The sequence below is a fragment of the Onychomys torridus genome, chromosome 8, assembly GCF_903995425.1.
Source record: "Onychomys torridus chromosome 8, mOncTor1.1, whole genome shotgun sequence".
Classification (NCBI taxonomy): domain Eukaryota; kingdom Metazoa; phylum Chordata; class Mammalia; order Rodentia; family Cricetidae; genus Onychomys; species Onychomys torridus.
In genome coordinates, this window is record NC_050450.1 from 5,790,112 (window position 1) to 5,812,704 (window position 22,593).

At 41.4% G+C, this 22,593-nt stretch overlaps 1 protein-coding gene across 7 annotated transcripts; it reads left to right on the top strand.

The window, feature by feature from the left end:
• Positions 1-3,625: 3,625 nt before the first annotated feature.
• On the top strand, positions 3,626-22,593 carry Cep20 (centrosomal protein 20). 7 transcript variants are annotated; one of them, XM_036195176.1, is made up of 5 exons: positions 3,632-3,761; positions 7,801-7,998; positions 9,418-9,502; positions 15,868-15,927; positions 22,296-22,593. In XM_036195176.1, exons 1-5 carry the CDS (start codon positions 3,734-3,736, stop codon positions 22,336-22,338), a joined length of 414 nt encoding a protein of 137 aa, XP_036051069.1. In that variant the 5' UTR covers positions 3,632-3,733; the 3' UTR covers positions 22,339-22,593. The 7 variants fall into 7 exon arrangements, with proteins under 7 accessions (XP_036051071.1, XP_036051072.1, XP_036051070.1 ...); XM_036195173.1 differs by having other exon boundaries at positions 3,637-3,761; positions 15,794-15,927; XM_036195178.1 differs by lacking the exon at positions 22,296-22,593 and having other exon boundaries at positions 3,626-3,761; positions 15,817-15,916.

The window sequence follows — 22,593 nt, forward strand, 5'->3', positions numbered from 1 at the left end:
GTTGGGGTTCACCACAATATTTGGAACTGTATTAAAAGGTCACAGCATTAGGAAGATTGAGAACCACTGGCATACACACACATCATGTGCACACACACACAAATACTAATTTTAAAAAATATAAATCAACTCAACACCAGGGAATGGAGGCAGAGTCAGAAGCTCAAGGTCGTCCTCAGCTATGTGGTAAGTTTCAGGCTAGCCTGAACCTAGTTTCTTTGACTGAACATATGTATTAGAGTCAGACATGTGGCATGTCTCAAAATCTCAGCTCCTTTTAATCATCAATACCCTGTGGGATACATATACCATGGTTCATTTATCTATTCAGAAGTTAAGACATTAGGCTGTTTCTGAGTTGAGGCAATTGTTACTAAATATGCCCTCTTTGCACACAGGCTTTTGGGTGAACATGTTTTTACTGGTCTTGGATAAACTCCTAGGACTGGGATCACAGCATCAGAAACATATATGTGACTGAATAAGCATTGGCAGAGCTATGTTCCAAAGCAACCCTACCATGCCACTTACATAGTGTCCTTGACAAAAACAATTTAGGATTGTTGGTCTTTCTTTTTTGACATTTATTTATTCTTAAGGGGAACATATGCCCATGTCACAGTGTGCAGATGGAGGTCAGAGGACAACCTCTGAGAATCTGTTCTCTCTTTCCACCATATGGGTGGGATCCAGGGTCCAAACTCAGATTTTCAGGCTTGGTGGCAAGCACCATCACACACTGAGCCTTCTCATCAGTCCCATCAGTTGCTTTTATTTGAGTATTTCTGACAAACAGTGCCACACTAAATATCCTCATAAAGAAGTCCTTTTCTATTAGCTGCTAATATCTTTATATCATACACTGAGAACAAGAACAAGTAAGCTAAAGGATAAGGAAGGTTGTTTGCTCTCATCAAACAACCTCTGGGTGGTGGTGTCAATGTGCTCACCTACCAGTTAGCTTTGGCATTGCCTGCCTTTCACATCCTCACCAATAGTGTTCAATGTTTTATCTATGTTTAAGTTCTTATCATTTAAAGGGCTAGGATCTCATATGTTACTGTTGTGCAACATTCCTAAGGAGATGGAAAAGAAATGCCTATCTACCCTAATAGTGAAGAAGACGGACCAAAGAAGGATTTCACTGAATCCAGCTTGGTGAGTAAATGAGTTTACTAAGATTACTCACAGACACATGGGTGACTCAAGACAGCTGTACCACTGCAAAGTCCCACCCCTCTGTCATTTTTTAACCTTTGATATATTTTAGCATTTCCAAGATTCATTGTAGCTGGAGAAGGTATAACTGTTTATTTTGTTGCCATGGCTGCAGTCTTCTGTAAATCACCATAGTGCCCTGCTTCATGATGGTGATAATCATGGCATGCCCATAGAGAACAGCAACACTGTGATTGCCCTGAATGACTCTGCGCCCCTGGCTCAAGTAATCCTCTTACAGCACATGATTACATACAGAGTAAGCAGTTGGTACTATTGACATGCCACCACATTCAAAAAAAAGAAAAGAAAAGAAAAAACCATGCTTCTAAGGGAAAATTTGAGATGTATCTATTTTTGGTGAGCATAGTGATGTCAATTAATGCATGTTGATTACAATCAGTTGGTCACATTCTGTTTGGCCTCTGGAATTCTTCATCAGTACATTCAGTAGTGTTGCTCTTAACTCCAACATGGTATAAAATTAGACTAGTCTAAAATGAGAATAGATTCCTCTAAGGCTTTGATTTTAAGTGTCTTCTTCCATCACTTTCTTCTACTTTTGATGTTGTGGCAAAATTTCTCACTTAAACTAGAGCTTGTTGATTTGGCTTGTCTAGTTAGACACCTTGCCCCAGGGATCCCCCAAGCCAGCATTTACATGGGTGCTGGGGATCTAGACTCAGCTCTTCAGACATATGCAGCAAGCACTTTACTCACTGAGCCATCCCTCTACATTGATTTCAAACTTTAAAAACTCTACCCATATTCAGAAATATCTCAGGAACATTTTTGGTGATGTACAACTGTCATCTCAGCACTTAGGAGGTTAAAGAAAGGAGCACTAATTCAAAGCCACCCTATGTACTTCAGAGAAACCTCGTGGTGGTGCATGCCTTTTAATTCCAGCACTCTAGAGGCAGAGGCAGGTGGAACTCTATGAGTCTACAAAGTGAGTTCCAGGGCTGTCAGAGCTGCTATACAGAGAAACTCAAAGGGGCATGCAGGGTGGGGTGGGGGGGGGTGTCTGGGCGAGGAACAAAGCCAACCTTAGGAAGAAAATACATGTGTCTTCCTGAGGCAAATTAAAAAAAAAAAAGAATTGTACAAGTATGGTGGCACTCATTGGTAAAATTCCAGCACTCTGAGACAGAAGCAGGAAGACTGTTAGTTCAATGCTAGCCTGGGCTACAGAGTGAATGCCCAGACAGCCTGGACTACACAATGAGGTCAAAAAACAAAACAGTGATTATTTTTAAGCCTATACTTCCTATTACATTTCACTTCCTTGAAAATATGCTCACTGGCATCCACTAATAAATAGACTTCTATTATTGGGCTGTGTTGTTTATTAAGCAGTGCTCTTTACCATGCAAGAGGAGCCATGAGGCACAACGAAACTCCACTCTTAAAAGTTTTATTAAGGGAAGGGAATAGAAGGGACATGCATAGGCCAATGGAAGGACTATGCAGGAAGAGAGGAGAGAAATAGGTGGAACCTGCTTTTATGGCCCTCCCCCCACCGCCACGCACATATGGGTTTATGTAGCTATGCCAGGCATGTGCATAGATTATGTGATCATGCAGGGCACCACAGATTACATAGGACATAAGGCCCTACACTGGGGGAATAGCTAGGAATTCTAACAGGTTGTTCAGAATTTTGAGGGTCCAGTTTTAAAATCTAGGTCAAGATTGCTTCTTATTTACAGTGTCTTTGGCCACCCTGGAGAGCCAGCTGTAATCATACTGTCTCACACCGTTTTGAAGGTATTATTCCCATGTTCTTTTTTTCTTCTTGTAAAGCTACATCTTATTCCTTTATCAGTTATTTTCACAAATAGCTCGGGGACTACAAATGTACTCGGTATTAACTCTAGTGTGGAGGGCAGGCTTTGAAAAGACAAGGGCCTGGGATTTAGGTATCACCTCCACCATCTCCAGGTGATCTTAATGAAAGATCGTTGACTATTGACAATTCAAGTTTCCTTCTCTGTAAAATGGGCATCATTAACCTGAGGCGTGTAAACGCTTCCTGGTGAGTGCCCTGGAAGGTGATTCTTGCTGTTCCTCAGATCAGCAGCAGCCATTCACAGCATCTGGGAACTTGGCAGAAAAACCAACTCTCGGTCATCGACTCCAAAGGCCCAAGGATGAGTCAGAGCAGTCTGTTCTCACACGTCTTCCAGGTAACTGACGCCGGACCATCCACAACGCCTCGCCACACTGAGAAGAGTTGAGCAGCCAGCACCTTGACCTCTACGACTGCAGCAGCACCCACCGGCAACGCTAGGGAACGGATTCGGTCTTGGCTCCGCCCTCTCCCGTATCAGGGCCCGCCTCACACGCTCGCTGATTGGTGAAGCCTCTGGAGGCGGCTCGCCAATCACCCGACAGCAGACGCAGAAACGGTCGAGGTTGCGCCTGAAGAGAGAGTGCTCCTATTGGTTGGAGATCACGCCGCAGCGCCGCGCGTACTCCCAGAAGAAGGTGTGCTGTCAGCAGCCGTTGAAAAATGGCGACTGTTACTGAGCTGAAAGCTGGTGAGTGCGCCGAGGGGACGCTTGCCAGTGGGAAGCGTCGCGCCTTCCGTCTATGATAGGGATGGGACGGAAAGAGAGCGCCCGGAACACTGGCTCGGCTCTTTTCGGGGTCGTTCTGAGGTGGCAGAGCCCACGGGGAGTGACCGCTGCGCATGCGCTATGGGAGGGCCAGACTTGGAGCTGGAGGAAAGGACTGGAATCTTTAGTTTCTGACAGGGTTGCAGGTCTGTCTCTCAAGACGTCTGGGCATCTCTCAGAACCCCACTGAGCCGACAGCGCCAAGGCTAGGCCATGTGTTCAGGGTTTTTGACCATGACAAAGTGATTATGTGCAGGGCTCTGGGTTCCATCTCCAGAACTGCAAAAACAAAGAGTAGCCATCAATGACACGTGTATACTGTTAACTCTGAATAGTAATTATAGTTAATGTTTGAGTCGTAATTGTAGTTAAGGTTCAGTGTGGCTATCCTCTCTGTAAGACACAACTCATCCAACAACTACTTGATTATATGTAACAAATCCTCCGTCCATGTCATACATTGGGGAGTTGAGGTGCCCAGAATTGGAATATTTCACCCAAGATAATTTAGGTAGAAGTAAACTGGTGTGGAAATCCCATAAGTACAGTAGCACACCAGGCGTTAATCACCATGCCATTCTGTGAGTTTCAAAGAATTCAGAGACTAGCCAATGGTAGTGGAAATTTGGAGAGGACCAAGTAGAGTAGTTTGGAAGCTCTAACGCAGTAACGATGGACTAAATGTGTATTGGGGGCACTGTGCTGGTGAGCAGTTCAAAAACAGACATGCCTCAGTCTCCAGGAGGGACTTCACGTGAATCAGTGGAGCCCTTCTGGGAGTGGGGTATACATAACATGTGTGATATTGTATAAATTTCTCGTGGGATTTCAAGATAATTCGGTGGGAAATAAGTCAGATTAAGATTCGTTCCTGAAGAAGTATTTATGGTAACAGCATTGTAAGCATAAAATACAAAGAGTAAAATAAAAAAAAAAAAAAAAACTCAGAGTGACACCCTGAAGGTTATGGGTGGCCCCTATAGTTTTAGGGGCCTCTTTACATATTTATTTTCTGTATTCTCAGGCTCTTAATATGCTCCATGTCCAAGAGAAATGTAATGAAGACTTGTTTCCTATTCAATGATCTTCTAGTTTATGGGCCTTTTACTCATTTAAAGCACTCTCTCATCTCCCCTAGATCTTTCTCTGAGAGATAGAGTTCATTGCCAGGAGAAGGTAACTAAGACATGGGTTATGAATTTGCCACCAAGTCATGAAGGACATGCTATGTTTCCCAACTCCAGCTTCATTACTTTTCAATTTTCTGCTAAGATTGAGGCTGTACTGTGTGCACATCAGAGTAATTGGGACAGGATGGTTGCCAGTAGAAAATAATCTCTCCATTTAATTTCCAAAGATGGAACTAGAGAACAGAGGATCCTAAGAGTATGATAAAACTTTGCTTTTATGGGTCTGTTACAAGGTATGTTTGGTTGACAACTGCAGTTAGTATACCTGTAGAAAGGTGAAGGGATGAATGTTTTAAAAACAGGAGAAGAAAGATGAAAAGTCAGAGTATATCTTTAATCACATGGACAAGGATGTTGTTATTTACCAAAGCTTAGGAACTTTGTGTATGTAGCTAAGTGGATAAGCTGTCTTAAGAATTTTAATTATTGTGGCATATTAATAATGCTTTTGTCATTGGCAGAGCAAAGTGCATTGTTAAACTACACTTTTTAGCTGGGCAGTGGTGGTGCACACCTTTAATCCCAGTACTCAGGAGGCAGAGGCAGGTGGATCTCTGTGAGTTGGAGGCCAGTCTGATCTACAAAGCCAATTCCAGGAGAGCCAAGGCTACACAGAGAAACCTTGTCTAAAAAAAAAAAAACCAAAAAACAACAACAACAAAAAACTACATTTTTTTCACCAATAGTGTAGGGCACTATTGGTATTATACATTTGTAACGTTTAGTGAGCTCTTGCTGTATTCTAGGCATTATACTGATTCTCTAGACTTGCCATTTAGCCACAAAAGACTATTTGAAAAGGGAAGGTTCCAGATTACTGTTAACAGATGGTGACTTTTTTAAAATTGATTCTTTGTGGATTTCACATCATGCATACTGATCCCATTTATCTCCCCATCCTTTACAACCTCGCCGCCATAAAATCAAATTTAAAGGAAAAAAACCACCTTAACATACCAAAAAAAAAGTCTCGGCATACATCTTTATTTGTAAGTGTTCATGCCATTAGTTTGAGTTTAAGGCCTCTCGTTTTGCTACCATCTTGACACTGGGCCCTCAGCAGGACTCTCTTTAATATCCTGTTGTTACCTTGAGTCATGGAGATCCTGTAGCTTTGGGTCTTCAGGTCCAGCCCCTTCACATACTTCGGCAGTTCATAGATGAGGTGAATGTTAGGGTGGGCTAACTCATAGCCCTGGTTCTGGGCCTGGGTAGTAGCTGGGTTGAGATGTGCATACTCCTGACTTCTTTAGGTTAGCAGTCTAATTACATTTTTTTAAGGTTTATTTTTATTTGTGTGTCTTTTCTGTTTGTCTCTGTCTCTGAGTCTGTGTGTGTGTGTGTATGTATACACAAGAGTACAAGAGTGCAGTTGCCTGAGAAGGCTAGTACCCATAGAGTTACAGATGATTGTAAGCTGCCCATTTGGGTGCCAGATAGTAAACTGAGGTCCTCTGGAAGAACAATATGCATTCTTAACTACTAAGCCATCTCTTCAGCCTCTCTTTTGTATTACACTCTTTTTATTACATTTCTTTTTTCTTTTTCTTTTCTTTTCTTTTTTTTTTTTTTTTTTTGGTTTTGGTTTTTCAAGGCAGGGTTTCTCTGTGTAGCTTTGCGCCTTTCCTGGATCTTGCTCTGTAGACCAGGCTGGCCTCGAACTCACAGAAATCTGCCTGGCGCTGCCTCCCAAGTGCTGGGATTAAAGGCATGCGCCTCCACCGCCCGGCTTCATGTTACATTTCTAACCAGGCTTGAAGTTTTAAAATCCTACTGTTGGGCTAGGGATATAGGTTGCCTATCATGCATGAGGCCCTGAGTTCAATCCTTAGCAACACATACATTGGGGGTGGTCATGTACACCTGTAATCCCAGCACAGCCTATAAGAATCAGAAGTTCAGGGTCATGCTCAGCCTACATAAGAAGTTTAAAGTTAGCTTGGGTTACAGCCTAGATATGAGGCCCATGCTGCTCTGACTTCCCAGCCTCCCAAGTGCTGGGATTACAGGAACGTGCAACATTCCCAGCTCTAGATCCCTTAAAGCAGAACAGAACCAAAACCCAAAACACTTTTTTCATTAAGAATCAGATATGGGAGTTCCAGGACAGCCAAGGCTACAAAGAGAAATACTGTCTGGAAAAAACAACAAACCAGCTATGGATTTCAGCCAGGTGTGTGGTGGTGCACACCTTTAGTCCCAGCACTCAAGAAGCAGAGGCAGGCAGATCTCTGAGAGTTCTACAGCCTAGTCTACAGTGTAAGTTCAGGACAGCCAGAACTACATAATGAGCCTCTGTCTTGAAAAACAAAACCAAGTCAGCTGTGAATCTCAAAAGTATCATCAACAATAATGATATATTTCCTCTTTTTGTGGAGGATAATTGTTTTCCATAACCATCTTTCTGGACTAAAGGCTATTAGTAATGTCTGGGTCCCCTATAGATTGACAAACACTTGAAAATCTGTGGGAGATTGGAGTATAAGCAAACTGTAATTCTGTACACTCTTTTCTCCCCCACCAAACTACAGTCCCTAACTAAAGATACAACATGGATAAACTTGAATTTGCACAAATACATTGAGGGTGGATTATTATAATATGGAGACTTTAATTTTTACAAACATAGCTTATGATATTGATATCATTGTTCAGCTTTCTCTTTAAACTAAGAACTGTATTTGTGTCATTTTCCTTTTAAACATCATTCTTTAGCACATACCTGAAATTTCAACATTTAGTTTATAACAGAACCATTTATATTTTAACAGTTTTAAAGAACACCTTGGAAAAAAAGGGAGTGTTAGGACATTTAAAAGCAAGGATCCGTGCTGAAGTTTTCAATGCCCTGGATGATGATCATGAACCCCGGCCATCATTGTCTCATGAAAACCTTATAATTAATGAATTAATTAGAGAATATTTGGAATTCAACAAATATAAGTACACAGCCTCTGTCCTTATAGCAGGTAAGTGGTTGTTCATCTCTGGAAAAAAGCTCTGCTTTATACCCTTTTTCTGATTCTTAGAAAGCAGTTAGCCTGAATATGTAGTTCCATTACTGTGTCATGCAGGTGACTGAACACTTAGCATCCCATGGGCTCTTGTCATACATGGACAGGTTTTGGTGAGCTGTCTGCTGTTGGGGAAAGTAAGAGCTAGGACCTTCCACTGTAGGTTCTGTATGTACTATTAAGCACACATGCTCATAAAGGATAATGATTTTGATACATTGAAGGATCTCTAAAGATCTATTATCAGTGTCTATTTCCCTCAGTTTGTTACAGCTGGCCATTACCTGGGTATCGTCCCTAGGATGAAATAGTGACAGTACTCATTCCATATTAAGTGTTTTAGGTTGGTATGGTTGCTAATGCCTATACTCATAGAAACTCAAGGGGCTAAGGCAGGAGGACACTGCTTCAAAATACAAAATAGAAAAGCACTGGGGCTGTAGCTCAGTGAGAGAACACTTGCCTAATGTGTGAGGCCAGAAGCTAATTCACAGCACTTATGGAGGGTAGAGAGGAGAGAAGAGAAGAGGAGACTGAGTTTCTGTTAATCAAGTTTGCCTTTTCCAGAGTGTCATATAAGTGGAAGCCTATAGAACATGCCTTCTGACGCTGCCTCACTTCACTTAGTAAAATACACTGCAGGTTCAGTCATGTTGACTTTGACCCTGTGAATATGGAAATGCTGTGGCTGTGCCATTTCATCTGCTCTTATAGACATTTTAGTTATTTATACTTTCTGGCAGCAGTGAATCAAATCCTCAAAAGCATTTACTTGAAGTTCATGTGTGAACATCATTTTATTTTTTTAGATAAATAAAGATGGAATTGCCAATTGTCTGGGAAGTGAATGCTTCCCTTCAGGTAATAACTGCTTCTGAGTGGCTCTATCATTTCACTTTCACCAGGGAAGTGATGGCTAATACATGTAGTCCCAGCATTCAGGAAGCCACAGCAGAAGAATCAAGGCCAGTCTAGTTCACATAATGAATTTGAGGCCAGTCTGTGCTAGAGTAAGACTCAGTCTAAAAATTTAATAATTTTAATTTTAGAATTGCTATATATATTTTTTAATGAATTATTTAGTATTACTATGTGTTTAATCTATAGGCATCTTAGGAAGCTTACTGAAGTCCAGCATTATAGCTTTAGATTCAGAAACCATATTACCAAAGTGAGTATGTGGTAAGCTGTAATTAAGTTCTACATTTAATTGCATTGGAGTATGTTGACATCATAAAGTCATATGCAGTTTGATCTGTCAGCATTCTCCCAAAGTCTGAGAAATGTGTGTACCTAGCAGGTGTGGTTATTATCAAAGTTGAATTTGCCTTTTTGATTAATAGACTTAGTGTTTTCCTGAATTTTTCCCCCCAGAATCTGGTCAACCCATAGTTCCATTGGACAGACAGTTTCTCATCCGTGAACTAAATGCCTTTGAAGAATCAAAAGATAACTCAATGTAAGAAGTTTTTAAAAGAGGTTTACAGATGTTGTATTCAGATTCAATTGCATAGTACTGGCTATGATTCATTTTAATCCAGCAGGAACTTATTTGGGTTACTGTATGTTATACACTATATGAGGTCCAAGAAGTGTGGCAGCAAAGTCAACTGAGCTCTCTGCTACAGCTGAGCTTGCTGTGTCTTCAGAGGACTGAATACCTAACCAGCCACCCTGCCTACCTGCCTTCCTCCCTCCCTCTTTCTTTCTTGAGAGTTTTTCCCCCAATTTCTTTCTTTCAGTGGTAGTAGTTGAAACAGGGCCTTGACTGTTAAGGGTGCAACACACCCTATACATACCCCTCAGCAGTCTCCTTGGCCCAGCCCTCTACTTCTTTCTTTTTCAGACTTAAAAAAAAAATGTGTTTATGTGGATGGATGTTTTGTCTGTGTGCATGTTGTTCACCACATACATGCCTGATTGCCTTAAAGACTTTGAAGCTGGAGTTATAGGTGGTTGTAAGCCAACAAGTGGGTACTGGGAATTGAAGCTGGTCCTCTGGAAGAACAGCCAGTGCTCTTAACTGCTGCAGGCCGCAGGAATATATCATAAGAACTCAGCTGGTTATGACAAAGTCACAACCTGGAGGGATCAGGGAATTCCTCCAGAGGAAGCCAAATCCCAAGGAGTTTTTGTTGTTACTTGGCTTGTTATATATCAGCTGTATTCTGTTATGAAAATCATGTGTGCCTTCCTAGTTTTCCCAAGTGACGATTTTCCCTAAGAAGGGCTAACAATGCGGACTGATCACTCTCTGGACATACACATTCCAGGGATTTGGAGAACAGCCTCAGGAAAGGCTTTCTCTGGAATCAGATATCTCCCTTACCCACTTTCAAGGACTACAGGAAGCACCACCCAGGTAGGCGCCCAACTTCCAAGGACTAACAGTGACAGCAGCCCACATACAAGTCTCCTGACTTAAGGTGAATTCCAGAAGGGACACCGCCTAGGTCAGGTGGACATTAAGTAATAGCTTTACACAATTTAGCTTGGACCCTGCCTTCATATACTGGGACTTCCAGGGCAGAGAAGAGAGAAGAGAAAAGAGAATGGAAGAACTAGGTGGGTAAGAACTTGAGAGGAACAAACTGAGATGGGGAAGAACTTGATTGAAGGGCTAGAAGAGAGTACTAGAGGAACGAGATGGGAGAGGAGGAAGAGCCAGATGGGGAAGAACAAGATGAGAGAGAAGGAAATGGTAGAGGAGCTGATAGGGGAAAGAACTAGATAGATGAGAACCTAGAAGGGACAGAACTAGATGAAGGAATTAAGATAGAACCTAGAGGGGACAGTATATAAAGGTAGAGAGAAATCAGGCAAGAAAGGAGCTAGACATGAGAGCAGAATAGAAGCTGTGTAGAGAGAACTATCACAGAATAATAAAGTATATGAACTAAGGAGTTTCGTGTACATAGATTCATTTCTTCAAAGATTAATTATCAGCTGGTTGTAGATTCTTCCCGGACCCTGGGAGGGGACTATTGAGGGGCTGGACCGATAGGCCATCTCTCCAGCTCCCCCTTCATCATTATCCCCCCACATACTTCTTTCTAAGGATTGTTCTTCTTGGCTTCCTGATCTTTTTTCCTCTTTCTAAGGCTTTCCTTATTGCTTTCTTCACTCCAGTATAGGAACAACAATAACCAAAAAGCCCTCCCATCAGCTTCCTCTCACCCCACTACTGCTTACATTCTTTCATTGCCAGACCTCTGCTTTCATGTTACTGTCCCTGTCTCTTCTGCTGTCTGCATCAGAAATACTCCTCATTTACACTGATGATTTCTTAGTTCTTTCCCTGTGTTTAATACCTTACATTTTTCCATAGAGTCCCTAACTGGCTTATTAGTTTGTACCTAGTGCCTGAGTGCACAGCTCAGTGCAACCTTTCCTAGCTGGAAATTTCTTAGAAGACTTATGTTTTCTTTCTAAAAGTTTGTTAAATTTTTTCATTTGTTTTTATGGTATAATTATGTTTGTGTTACCATAAACTGCTGTACATATATGCCATTTAACCTAGCTCTCCCTCATTGTGGGTACTGAGCAGGTTCTGTCATCTGCTTTCATTTCTTTTGCATCCCTCCCCACCATACTCTTGAGTCTCTAGTGAGATCTGTGTAGGACAAATGTGCTCATTTTCCTGAGTTGGGGTTCATGTGTCTGCTGACATTTTAAATGCAGTGTGTCCAGAACACAGGGGTGTTCTTTTGCCTCCTCACACATTCCTCATAGGCTTCTCATGTAGCTGCTCAGGTTTTGGGTTTTTGTTGTTGTTGTTGTTGTTGTTGTTGTTTTCAAAACAGGTTTTCTCTGTGTAACTGTCCTGGCTGTTACCCTGGCTGGGCTGTCCTGGAACTTATTTTGTAGAACAGGGTGGTCTTGAACTCACTAAGATCCACCTGCCTCTGCTTCCTGAGAGCTGGGATTAAAGGCCTGAGCCACAATGCCTGGCTGCTGCTCAGATTTTAAAGGTAGAGTCTATCACTTAAAGCACAGCTGTGTGTATTTTCTTCCACTTATGAGAGAATTGTATTGAATATATACATCTCTCTTTCAAACACTTGAGTTCCTCTTATTTGGGGGGAATTGTATTTTGTCTCAATTTGTTTTTATCTACACATAATGTGAGGGTATCTATTGAAGGCTGTCTCTCTGCCTCCTTTTCTTTCCATGCAGAACCATGTCTTCAGAACCATGTCTTCCCTTTTGTTATGCACAACTCTCATGTTCTTGTGTCATTGTGGATTATTTATTTCTGTATCAATGAGGGATTTTCTAGCATTTTACTATTGTGCCAAAACCTATCTGACACATGGTATAATGCTGTAGATGCAGTAGATGTGGCAGCACACTATTTTCTGTAGTGTTCCCAAAGAGTGACGGGAATATTCTATGAGATGCTCACAAAAGGCCATTGAACCACATTCCCTCTTGGTCATTCATGATGTGAATAAACAGAGCATGTGCCCCAAGAAATCCTGCCACAGAAAAAGCCTTTGTTATCTAAATTGGTAACCAGATTTATTTGGTGAAGAAATCTTATGTCATCTAAATTGATAACCAGATTTATTTGGTGAAGAAATCTTTAAGGGGGCGTAGTCCCCATTCTGCAGAGATAGTGGTCATGGGTACAATAATCACTGCATTTGAGTGGTAAGCAAAACAGGGCAATGCTTTATAATTTGGACAGTTTTTGAAATGTGTGAAAAAAGTCTCTAAGAGTAGCTATCTTCATGTTCTGTCTCTATAAAGAGACACATGACCACAACAACTCTTATAAAGGAATGCATTTAATTGGCTTGCATACAGTTCCAGAGGTTTAGTCCATTTCCATCATGGTAGGAAGCATGGCAGCACACAGGCAGGCATGGTGCTGGAGAAGTATCTGGAAGTTCTATATCTGGATCTCCAGGCAACAGGAAGAGAGGAGGTGCTGGGACTGGCTTGGGCTTTTGAAACCCCAAAGCCTACCCCCAGTGACATACTTCCAACAAGACCACACCTACTCTAACAAGGTTACACCTCCTAATCCCTCTCAAGTAGCACCATTCCCTAATGACCAAGCATTCAAATACATGAGTCTATGGAGGCTATTCCTGTTCAGACTACCAACAATAGCTACTGGTGAGCAGTTGGGTATGGGGTCATTCAAGCAGAAGGCATTAGTTTGCAATTAGCAGGTGTTGGGAGTGAGTAGCTAGCTGTTAGATTTTTTTTTTTTTTCCTAGCTCTTTGGTAGCCTCTGAGACAGTTGCCTCAGATGAGCAAGTTAAAAAGGAAACTGGTGACCAGCTTTATTTCCAGAATATGAGGAAACATATCGCAGCCTTTCAGGGAATTGGGGTGTGTGTATGTGTACATGCTGGAGACCAAACTTGGGTGCTTTTTTTTTTCTTTTGGGTTTTTTGAGACAAGGTTTCTCTGTGAAGCAAATAGTCCTGGCTGTCCTGGAAATCACTCTGAAGACCAGACTGGCCTTGAACTCACAGAGATCCACCTGCCTCTGCCTCCTGAGTGCTGGGATTAAAGGCGTGTACCACCACCACCACCACCACCACCTGGCTAAAACTTGGGGCTTTGCACATGATAGGTGAGTGCTTTCCCACTGAGCAGCACCCCTAGTTATACTTTTCTGTACATGACTTTTTAAAACTTATTTTTGCAAATATACTTTACTGTCTGTGAAATTGCAGGATAAAAGTGCTAATTATGTGTTATCCAAAATAATTTAAGATATCTGACAGTTAAAATGTTCTGAATCTCACATTTCATCATCAGAAGTAAAGCCTTTAGCAGCCTCAAACCAAGTTAACTGAAAGGGGCAGAGGCATGAAGTCTGTCATGAGACAGATTCCTAAGGTACCACACTGAGAACCTGCACTGCTCTCCTTGGAGGAGCTGCTGTAACACACAGTCATGTGCTCCTGTCCTGCATATCACTCCAAAACTCATTGTGTTGGGGGTATTGGGAACTGGGCTCACCTGAGTGTAGCCCCAGGTTTCTTGAGATTTCAGAGTACCTCAGCTCCTGCCTGTGTGCCTGCCTGTGGCCTTAGGCTGTGCCTTCCACAGAGTAATCCAAGAAAGCAAGTAATTGGCCCTTACTGCCTTGTCCCATTGGTAGAAGTGAGTGAGGCTCATTAAAGCATAAGGGGGTTAGACTCTTTTTGATAGGAGTGTCATACTTTGAACCATTATACCAACTCGGCAGGAGATAAAGATCTCAAAAGTAAATATATTTACTTGTATTTTTAGGGGTGAGATTGGAAACAAAGAGAACACTTATGTGCTGTCAGTAGAGCAGCCTTCAGTGTCAAGGAACTAACTAACAGGACTCTGGGTGACATGTTTTAAGAAAAAGCACATAGGAGTTGGTTATTCCTAGCACATTACTTAACCCTGGTTTTCTTGTTCATAAATTGGTAGTAGTACAGTGATGGATAAGAGGAAACTACAGGGTTGGGGGATTTAACTCAGTGGTAGTGTGCTTGCCTAGCAAGCGCAAGACCCTGGGTTTTGATCCTCAACTCAAAAAAAAAAAAAAAAAAAAAAAGAGGAAACTGCAAAGTAGCCTTTTAGATATTAGTTACTACCCAGCTCTCCTATAACCAAAATTCATATGCCTTTTAACTGTCTGCAAGGTGCACAGCTAGAGACTTAACATTGTGAACTCATTCACAGCATACAAAATACCTAGGAACTGCTTACACCCTTTAGGGCTTGCTTATTTATTTATTTATTTATTTATTTATTTATTTATTTAATGTTCATTTGTGTTTTGCCTGCATGTATACCTGCATGAGGGTGTCAGGTACCCTGGAACTGGAGTTAGACAGCTGTGAGTTGCCATATGGGTGCTGGGAATTGAACCCAGGTCCTCTGGAAAAACAGCCAGTACTCTTTTTGGGGGTGGGGGGTTTTCGAGACAGGGTTTCTCTATGTAGCTTTGGAACCTGTCCTGTATCTTTCTCTCTGTAGACCAGGCTGGCCTTGAACTCACAGAGTTCCACCTGTCTCTGCCTTCCGAGTGCTGAGATTAAAGGCGTGAGTCACCACCGCCTGGCTGCAGCCAGTGCTCTTATCGCTGAGCCATCTCTCTAGCCCTCTGCTTGCACCCTTTAAGAAAGAAATATCTGAGTTTCAGGAGACTAAGCTCTTCCAAGGTCTGTAGCTGGCTGGCTGTTGGCAAAAGCAGGATTTGAAGGCAGACCACATGCTTTCTAGGAATAACCTTGACAAAACAGTAGATGCTAAACCAATTTTAGGTTTCTAGGAAGGTTTTTAGGCTGGGCTTGAGTTGAGAAGCTGAATTCCAGTGAGTTGATTATAATTTCATTTCAGTTTAGATGATTTTAATGGTGTTAATATTTTTCCTGGGTGTTTAAAAATTCTCACTCAAGGAGCCAGGCAGTGGTGGTGCATGCCTTTTATCCTAGCTCTCAGGAAGCAGAGGCAGGTGGATCTCAGTGAGTTCAAGGCCAGCTTGGTCTACAGAGTGAGTTTCAGGACAGCCAGGGCTACACAGAGAAACCCTGTCTGGGGCGGGGGGAGAAAATTCTCACTCAAGTTAATTGGTAGTTTTAAACTGAGAGTGACCATTTGGATAATGGGATAATAATCCCATGTCTTCTGTGATCTAGTGAGTTAGATGCATTTAAGGTGTCAGAGTTTACCTTTAAAGCGAATGTCTTAAGCTTTTTCTACTTATGGGAAGTGAATTGATTTTGGTTTTGCCTTCTTCCTGAAATAGTCCTCTGTTATATGGAATTTTAGCCCATTTCTTGCGTGGTCCTCCAGATGACATCCAGAATGTGTTTCTGACAGAGTCGACACTCCAGCCTCCAAACAGGCATCCCAGCTGGAAGCCCAACAGAAAACCAAAGGGTAGGCGCTTCTGACATTCTTCAGCTTTATTGACTTTATTCTCCTCTGGAGCTTTTGAGTCCTAGCTTAATTGTGCTTTTAATTGTCCAGTGTTAGCCTGTATTACTTAACCTCCAGAAAGCCAAGTGCTTTGGGGAAAGACTATCTTGACTGGACAAAGTGATGATAATTTCAAAGTCAAGGTCTTGAAAGAAACTCCGACTTTTACATCAGTGTGGTCTTTGAAATAGCCTGTTTTACCACACTATAGTTTACTTTGAAATCAAGAAGTCTTCTCCCATCTCCCACCTTTCCCAGACTGAAAAATACAAGGCAAGATTACTACTATACAGAGAAGCCGTGTCTGTGTGTGCTATTACATATTCAGGATACTTTCTGCAGTAGATGACAGTTACCTACAGATAACAGATTCTTTTTCAAAATACTTTTGAGACAGGCTCTCACTCTACTTCTGCTGTTCCTGAGCTTACATCAGTCTTTCCTCAACCTCTTAATACCAAGATTAGATGCATGAGCTTTTGAGCCCAACTCAGAATGCTCGTCTTTAAAATGAGCTTTTAGAGTAAAGCATGGTGGCTTAGGCTTGTAATCTAGGCAATGAAGACTAAGGCAAGAAGATCTTGAGTTCAAGGCCAGCCTGGGCTACATAGCAAGACCCTGTCTCCAAAAATAAAACAGATAGGAATAAATAAATGAGAAAGAAATAATAAAGTGAAATGAGCTTTTGGTTGTTTTGATCACATTGGCAGCAGGTTCTGAGTTGGTTGTTTGAACCGAGTGCATTGTAGATGGGTGTTTTCCCATGTGGTAGAGTTGGCACTCTTTCTCAAGGGGTGGTTACAAGTGGGGTTCAGGCAGCTAACATGAGAGTTGGAATAAATTCTTAATACCCAGGATGCAAATTGCTCTGAAGTTTTGTAAGGTTTTATGACCAACACTGCCATGTGAGTGACTTGGTGCCTCTTAAGTTCTAAAAGTGACATACTTGTGAATCAGCTTAACGTTATTTGTGACTTGACTGGTTTTATCATCTGTTGTGATGCTGAGCTGACTGGGTTGGACCATCATTCTTACTAACTTCCAGAGAACCAAGGCTGCTGTGACTCGGTACAGGCCAAGGTTCAACACAAGGCTGCCATCCAGATACAGCCAGAGCATGAGTGTAGGAGCTTTCTAAGCTCATGCCATAAATCACTAAGGCTCAGACCCTAGGGCAAAATACTATTTTATAAATAATTAAAATGCAAAATAAATCACTAGCTATGTCGATACATATAAAAACTTTTGAAATTCTCAAGTAATGTAAAGTTCCCTTTAATGTCCTCTGCCCTGCCCATCCTAACTTCCCAGATCCCCTCTCTTTCTTGGAAGGTGCTCCTGTTGACCTTTTATTAGTCACTATGGACTGATTCTGTGTGTTTAAGAATCTGCATGTGTTGTTACCTTGCATTGTGCTTGTGGAACAGTGGGTCTGGGTCTCTATAGTGTAGTATTGTCACACTTCTTATTTTACTGATGAACTAGGGCTAAGGTTTTGGGTTTATAATTGTGTAAGTTGTATCTTTGTCTGTACATACAAGTATCTCGCCTGTGGAGGTGCCTAAAGCAGAATTGCTGGTTCACAGACAACATAGGCATATTTAAACATATGATTCATACTATTTAGTCCCTAGAAAGGCTTTGCTAGTGTTCATACTTAAGAAGAATGCATGACAGTACTCAGTTCCTGTCCCTAGTGGTTGCTGATGACACATTAATATAGTTAACATAGCAACCACCAGACACTGATTTAATCTCATGAAGAAAAATAAGGTTTTAAGAAGTAATTTCTGGTTTGTAAATGTGTTAGAATCTCCTTAATGTTAGTGTTAATGGCAGTAGAGGGTTGAAAGTGAGGAGAGTGGTCACTAACTAGGGTCAGTTCTTCTGATCACCTTCCTGTGCAGAGAGAGAGGAAGGAGAGGGGGGAGGGAGGAGGCAGGCAAGCTGAGGAGTGAGACATGCTTAGATGCACAGTGCTACGAGCAGTGTGGGTCCAGTCAATAAAGTGGCTTTCGGCACCTGCTCTATAGAAAGCTCCAGAGAAAGCTCATAAGTGAGGGTGGCCACAGAACTACAGGGACAGTGATTTTACAAATTATTATTTTTTGTTTTTGTTTTTGTTTTTGTTTTTTTGAGATGGGTTCTCTGTGTAGCCCTGGCTGGCCTGGAACTAGCTCTGTAGGTCAGGCTTGTCTTGAACTCAGAGATCCACCTTTGCTCTGCCTCCAACATGCTGGAATTAAACGCTTGCATCACCATTCCTGGTTTCTTCATCATGGTTTTGTTGTTGTTGTTTTGTTTTGTTTTTTTTCTTTTCATGGCACACAGTGACCTCTTTGTGCAATGCCTTGAGAAGAGCCCTCACCCATAGATCATCATCTGTGGTTTCTCTCTGTGTCCACATGACTGCAGGAGCCAAGTGGCTCCACTTGACAGCTCATCTGACTTTAGTGGAAGGTATAAGGTGCTGGTGAGGATCACATAGGCACCTACCTTCAGAAAGATAGCCTGTCACCTAGTCCTGTGCTAGTGGATGTGATCTTTGAGGCAGAGTAGGTTTTGTCCCAAATAAAAGTTGAGATTTTCATGTTGGAAAACCCATCTCAGTTCTGTTTTAATGTGCAAAAATAACACAGTTTGGGCTCACTGGGTGGGAGGCATTTACTGCCAAACCCAACAACCTGACAGCCTCAGTACCCTTACAACAGAAGGAAGGAACCAACTGCTAAAAGTTGTGCTTTGAAGCTGGGCAGTGATGGTGCACACCTTTAATCATAGCACTTGGGAGGCAGAAATAGGTGTTACTGGTCTGCTGGCATGTTGCTCCTTAGCTGGGCAGGCAGGCATCTCCCAACTCCGCTTTCCTTCTCCCTGTCTCATTGCTTGGATTTCGTGCCTGGCTATAACCTGTCTTGTCATAGGCCAAAGCAACTTCTTTATTAACCAGTGATAGCAACACATTCACAGCATACAGAAAGACCATCCCACAGCACTTCCCCTTTCTGTCTAATCCAAAAGGAAGGTTTTTATTTTAACATAGTAAATTATAATATAAAAAGTTATCAAGCAAGAATTATAGTTATAATATCTAATCTATTTGTATCTGGCAAAATTAAAGAAAATATCCTATCATCTATCCTATCTTTATGAGTCTAAAGTTTTATATCTAATTTACCTTTTATCATAACTAAAACTATATAACTATCTAGTCTTCAACTCCATTGAAGACCCCAGAAGGATATAATATTACCTAAATAAACAGGAAGTGCATTGTAAGCAACTTCCAAAATTCTAGAAATAACAGAGACGTCTGGCTGTCTGGACAGTCACCCAAAGTTCCTCTGTAACATTGGAGCATCTATCTCCAGCCTACAGGCCTAGACTCTCTGGCATACTTTTTGGTGAAGCAGGAAATTTGAAGGACTGTTTTTCCTATTTTGGCAAAGTTTGTTAGTTGCTTTTCTCTGTATCCTGCAGAATGTCTTGGTCTTCTGTGAAGCAGGAACCTGAAGGACCATCTCACCCTGTTTTGGCAAAGTTCAGAGGTTATTTTTCCATGGGTCCTACACATCTAGTTTATACAAAATACTGTCAAGCAGTCCAGGCAAGAGCAGTTTCTTGCCCAAATAGCCTTTTCCACATTGTAAGCAAACTCCATAACGAGTTTCTTTGATGCCCATCATCTTTTTTGAAGTAATTGGTGCTGCCAGAAGCAGATGTATCTCATTGTTCAGAAAAGTCTTAAGTTTTTTAAATATTTTAAATGCCATATTCTCTAGGTCTTTGAAGTGTTTGAAGATTACCTACCTAATTAAAATATATCTTTGTATAACTAGAAAACTAAACTAACATGACTATAAGCTTGATTATCATAGATGACTAATTATTAATCTGTATTTCTTAATTATACACTACAATTTTAAATGAGTTGCTTAAATCTTAAGAGTAGAAATATATATACAGTATAACAAAATTTACCTTAAATTTGTATCAGTAAACCAAATCATATCAAATGTAAAGTATTTTGAGATTAAGTTGTTTTTTGAATCAAAGTAGATTCAATAATCTTTTTATCATTTCTATATCATATCCCCTTTTTTCTTTAGAAAGAGATTGCATTCATAATCAACCCCTTTAAATAAGAACAAACATTTATAAACAATATTTGGGGAGTTTGGGTGTAGTTTTCTATACTACTTCCTGCTGATTGGGGCACTGGCAATCTTATGGGGATCCTGAGAAAATTTAGAATTATAGTTAAATCTTGGCCATAGTAGTCGGTGAGGCTGCATCATCTCTCAGCCAGTGGCCTTGAAGCTTTTCTGGATGTTGGATCATCTGGGCCATGGCTGTCATCAGAGACCTTTCAGAGGGTCTTGGTCGATCAAACCGTATTAGCCTGGAAGAAATCCACAGGTTTTTAACATGTCAGAGCTTTCTAACAATAAGCCTGAGCCATAGACCAAACTGTTTGTAATTAATGTTAAACCTCTGACTGGTTATTGGAGTAACGGTGGGCAAGAAAGATTTATCCAGCTACAACCAGTTCCAGGACAGCCAGGACAGTTACACAGAGAAACCATGTCTCCAAAAACCAAAAAAGAAAAAGTTGCCCTCTAATTTCCACATGTACCTGCTTTGGCTTGTGTGTACACACTCACATGTATGCATATGTACTCACATGTGTGCACAGAGAGAGAGAGAGAGAAATTAATTTAATTTAAAAGCCCTTCATTTTTCTATTTAAACTTAAATTTTACCTCTGTTTGACTGATTTTTGGTTTTTCGAGACAGTTTCTCTGTGTAGCTTTGGAGCCTGTCCTGGAACTCACTTTGTAGACCAGGCTGGCCTGAACTCACCACAGAGATAGATCTACCTGGCTCTGCCTCCTGAGTGCTGGAATTAAAGGCATGTGCCACCACTGCCTGGTAATTTATTTATTTATTTTTTAAGACAGTTTTTCCATGTATCACACTGCTGACAATCCTCATACCTCAGTTCCCTCAGCAGCTGGGATTATAGGCATATACCACCACACCTGACTCAGACTTTTTTTTTTTAAATAAAATTTTATATGTATATTTTTTGTGTGTGGGTATTTGCCTGACATATGTCTGTGTACCGTGTACATGCCCAGTGCCCAAGGAGGCTAGAAGAGGACATCAGATTTTCTTGAACTAGATTTACAGACTAGTTCATTGTGAGCTGCCATCTGGGTTCTAGAAACTGGATCCTCTACAAGAGCAATAAGTGCTATTAACCACTGAACCATCTCTCCAACATGGCATATGTGCCTATAACCCCAGTGCCCTATAACCCCAAGTTTGGTGGAGCAGAGACAAGCAGATCTCAATGTGGATCAGAGTGGCTTTGAACTTGGATTTATCCTTTTATCCCAGGCTCCCAAGTGCTGCAGTTATAGGCATGTCTCCCCATCCCCAGTTTCTCTTTCAATTTTATTTTATTTAGTTATCATTTTTATTACACTGTCGGTGCACTCATGGACTGCAGTACATATGTGGAGATCAGAGGGCAACCTGTAGCTACTAGATAGTACTGTACCTCTGTGTAAGTGTTGGGGATCAGAGTATTTTGGCAAGCATCTTTACCCACTGAGCCATCTTGCAGGCTTTAAAAGCACAAGCACAATTTTCTGCATAGTGTTACAGTTTTTTGATATGAAGATATAAACTGTACTCCTTTTTTATATACAACATGAGGGCTCAGCTAGCAGGCAGTCATAGTAGTTTTGTTGTTTTGGATGATTCTACAATGCTGATTGCACACTTGTCCTTCCTCCTGAGTTGATTCCTTATATCTGAGAGAAAGGCTCACAGGGCTCCCCTCTGTACTTCAGTCAGAGAAAAAAGAAAATCAGGTTGGGCATGTAGTGGAAGCCTGGGATGTTGGCATTCAAGCTGAGGCAGAAGGCCAGCCTGGGCTACGTAGTGAGATCCTGTTGCTACTCTACCCAATGAAGTAGAAACATTTGAATTATTACAGTTAGTCTCTAATACTAAACATTTATGATTTCCTCATGATGTTTAAGAAATGAGAACTCACAAAGTAGAGCCAACAGGATGGCTCAGGAGGCTTGCTGCCAAGTCTAATTGACGCAAGTTCAGTTCTTGGAACATATGGTAGAAGGAGAGAACTGATTCCTTCAAGTTGTCCTCTGACCTCCACATGCATGCCTGCTAGCCCTCACCCTGACATGTTATAAGAAAAATGATAAAATATAATGTCCTAAAATATATGCAGGTATACTTGCTTGTCTTCCTGTTTTAATTTGGAGTGAGTATTAACACCTATGTATTTTCTCTAGATGGCCACCTGAGGAAGGACACGGGGCCAAGCACCACGACTGAAGAGCCTCATGCTGCTGTGCAAGCAGTCAGTAGATGATACATATACCAGGCTGTCTGATCTCAGCTGTGTCTGTGGAGTAACTCACTTATTATTTCCGATACCATTGATTAGACCACCACAGTTTATAAATGTTTGATGTTCTCCATTTAGCCCCTCAAGTTTTACTGCATCTATGAAAAGCTAATCCATCTTGCTAGAAGCCATTGGAGAAAAAAATGTACTGTTTTCAGGATTTTGGGGGTGGTGGTGTTTGT

Bases quoted from the DNA above. Each gene is read 5' to 3' on its own strand.
- Cep20 (XM_036195173.1), top strand. From the start codon at position 3,734: ATGGCGACTGTTACTGAGCTGAAAGCTG. The intron at 9,503-15,793 runs GTAAGAAGTTTT...TTCCTGAAATAG, and splicing joins GAATCAAAAGATAACTCAAT to TCCTCTGTTATATGGAATTT. The intron at 15,928-22,295 runs GTAGGCGCTTCT...TATTTTCTCTAG, and splicing joins GCCCAACAGAAAACCAAAGG to ATGGCCACCTGAGGAAGGAC.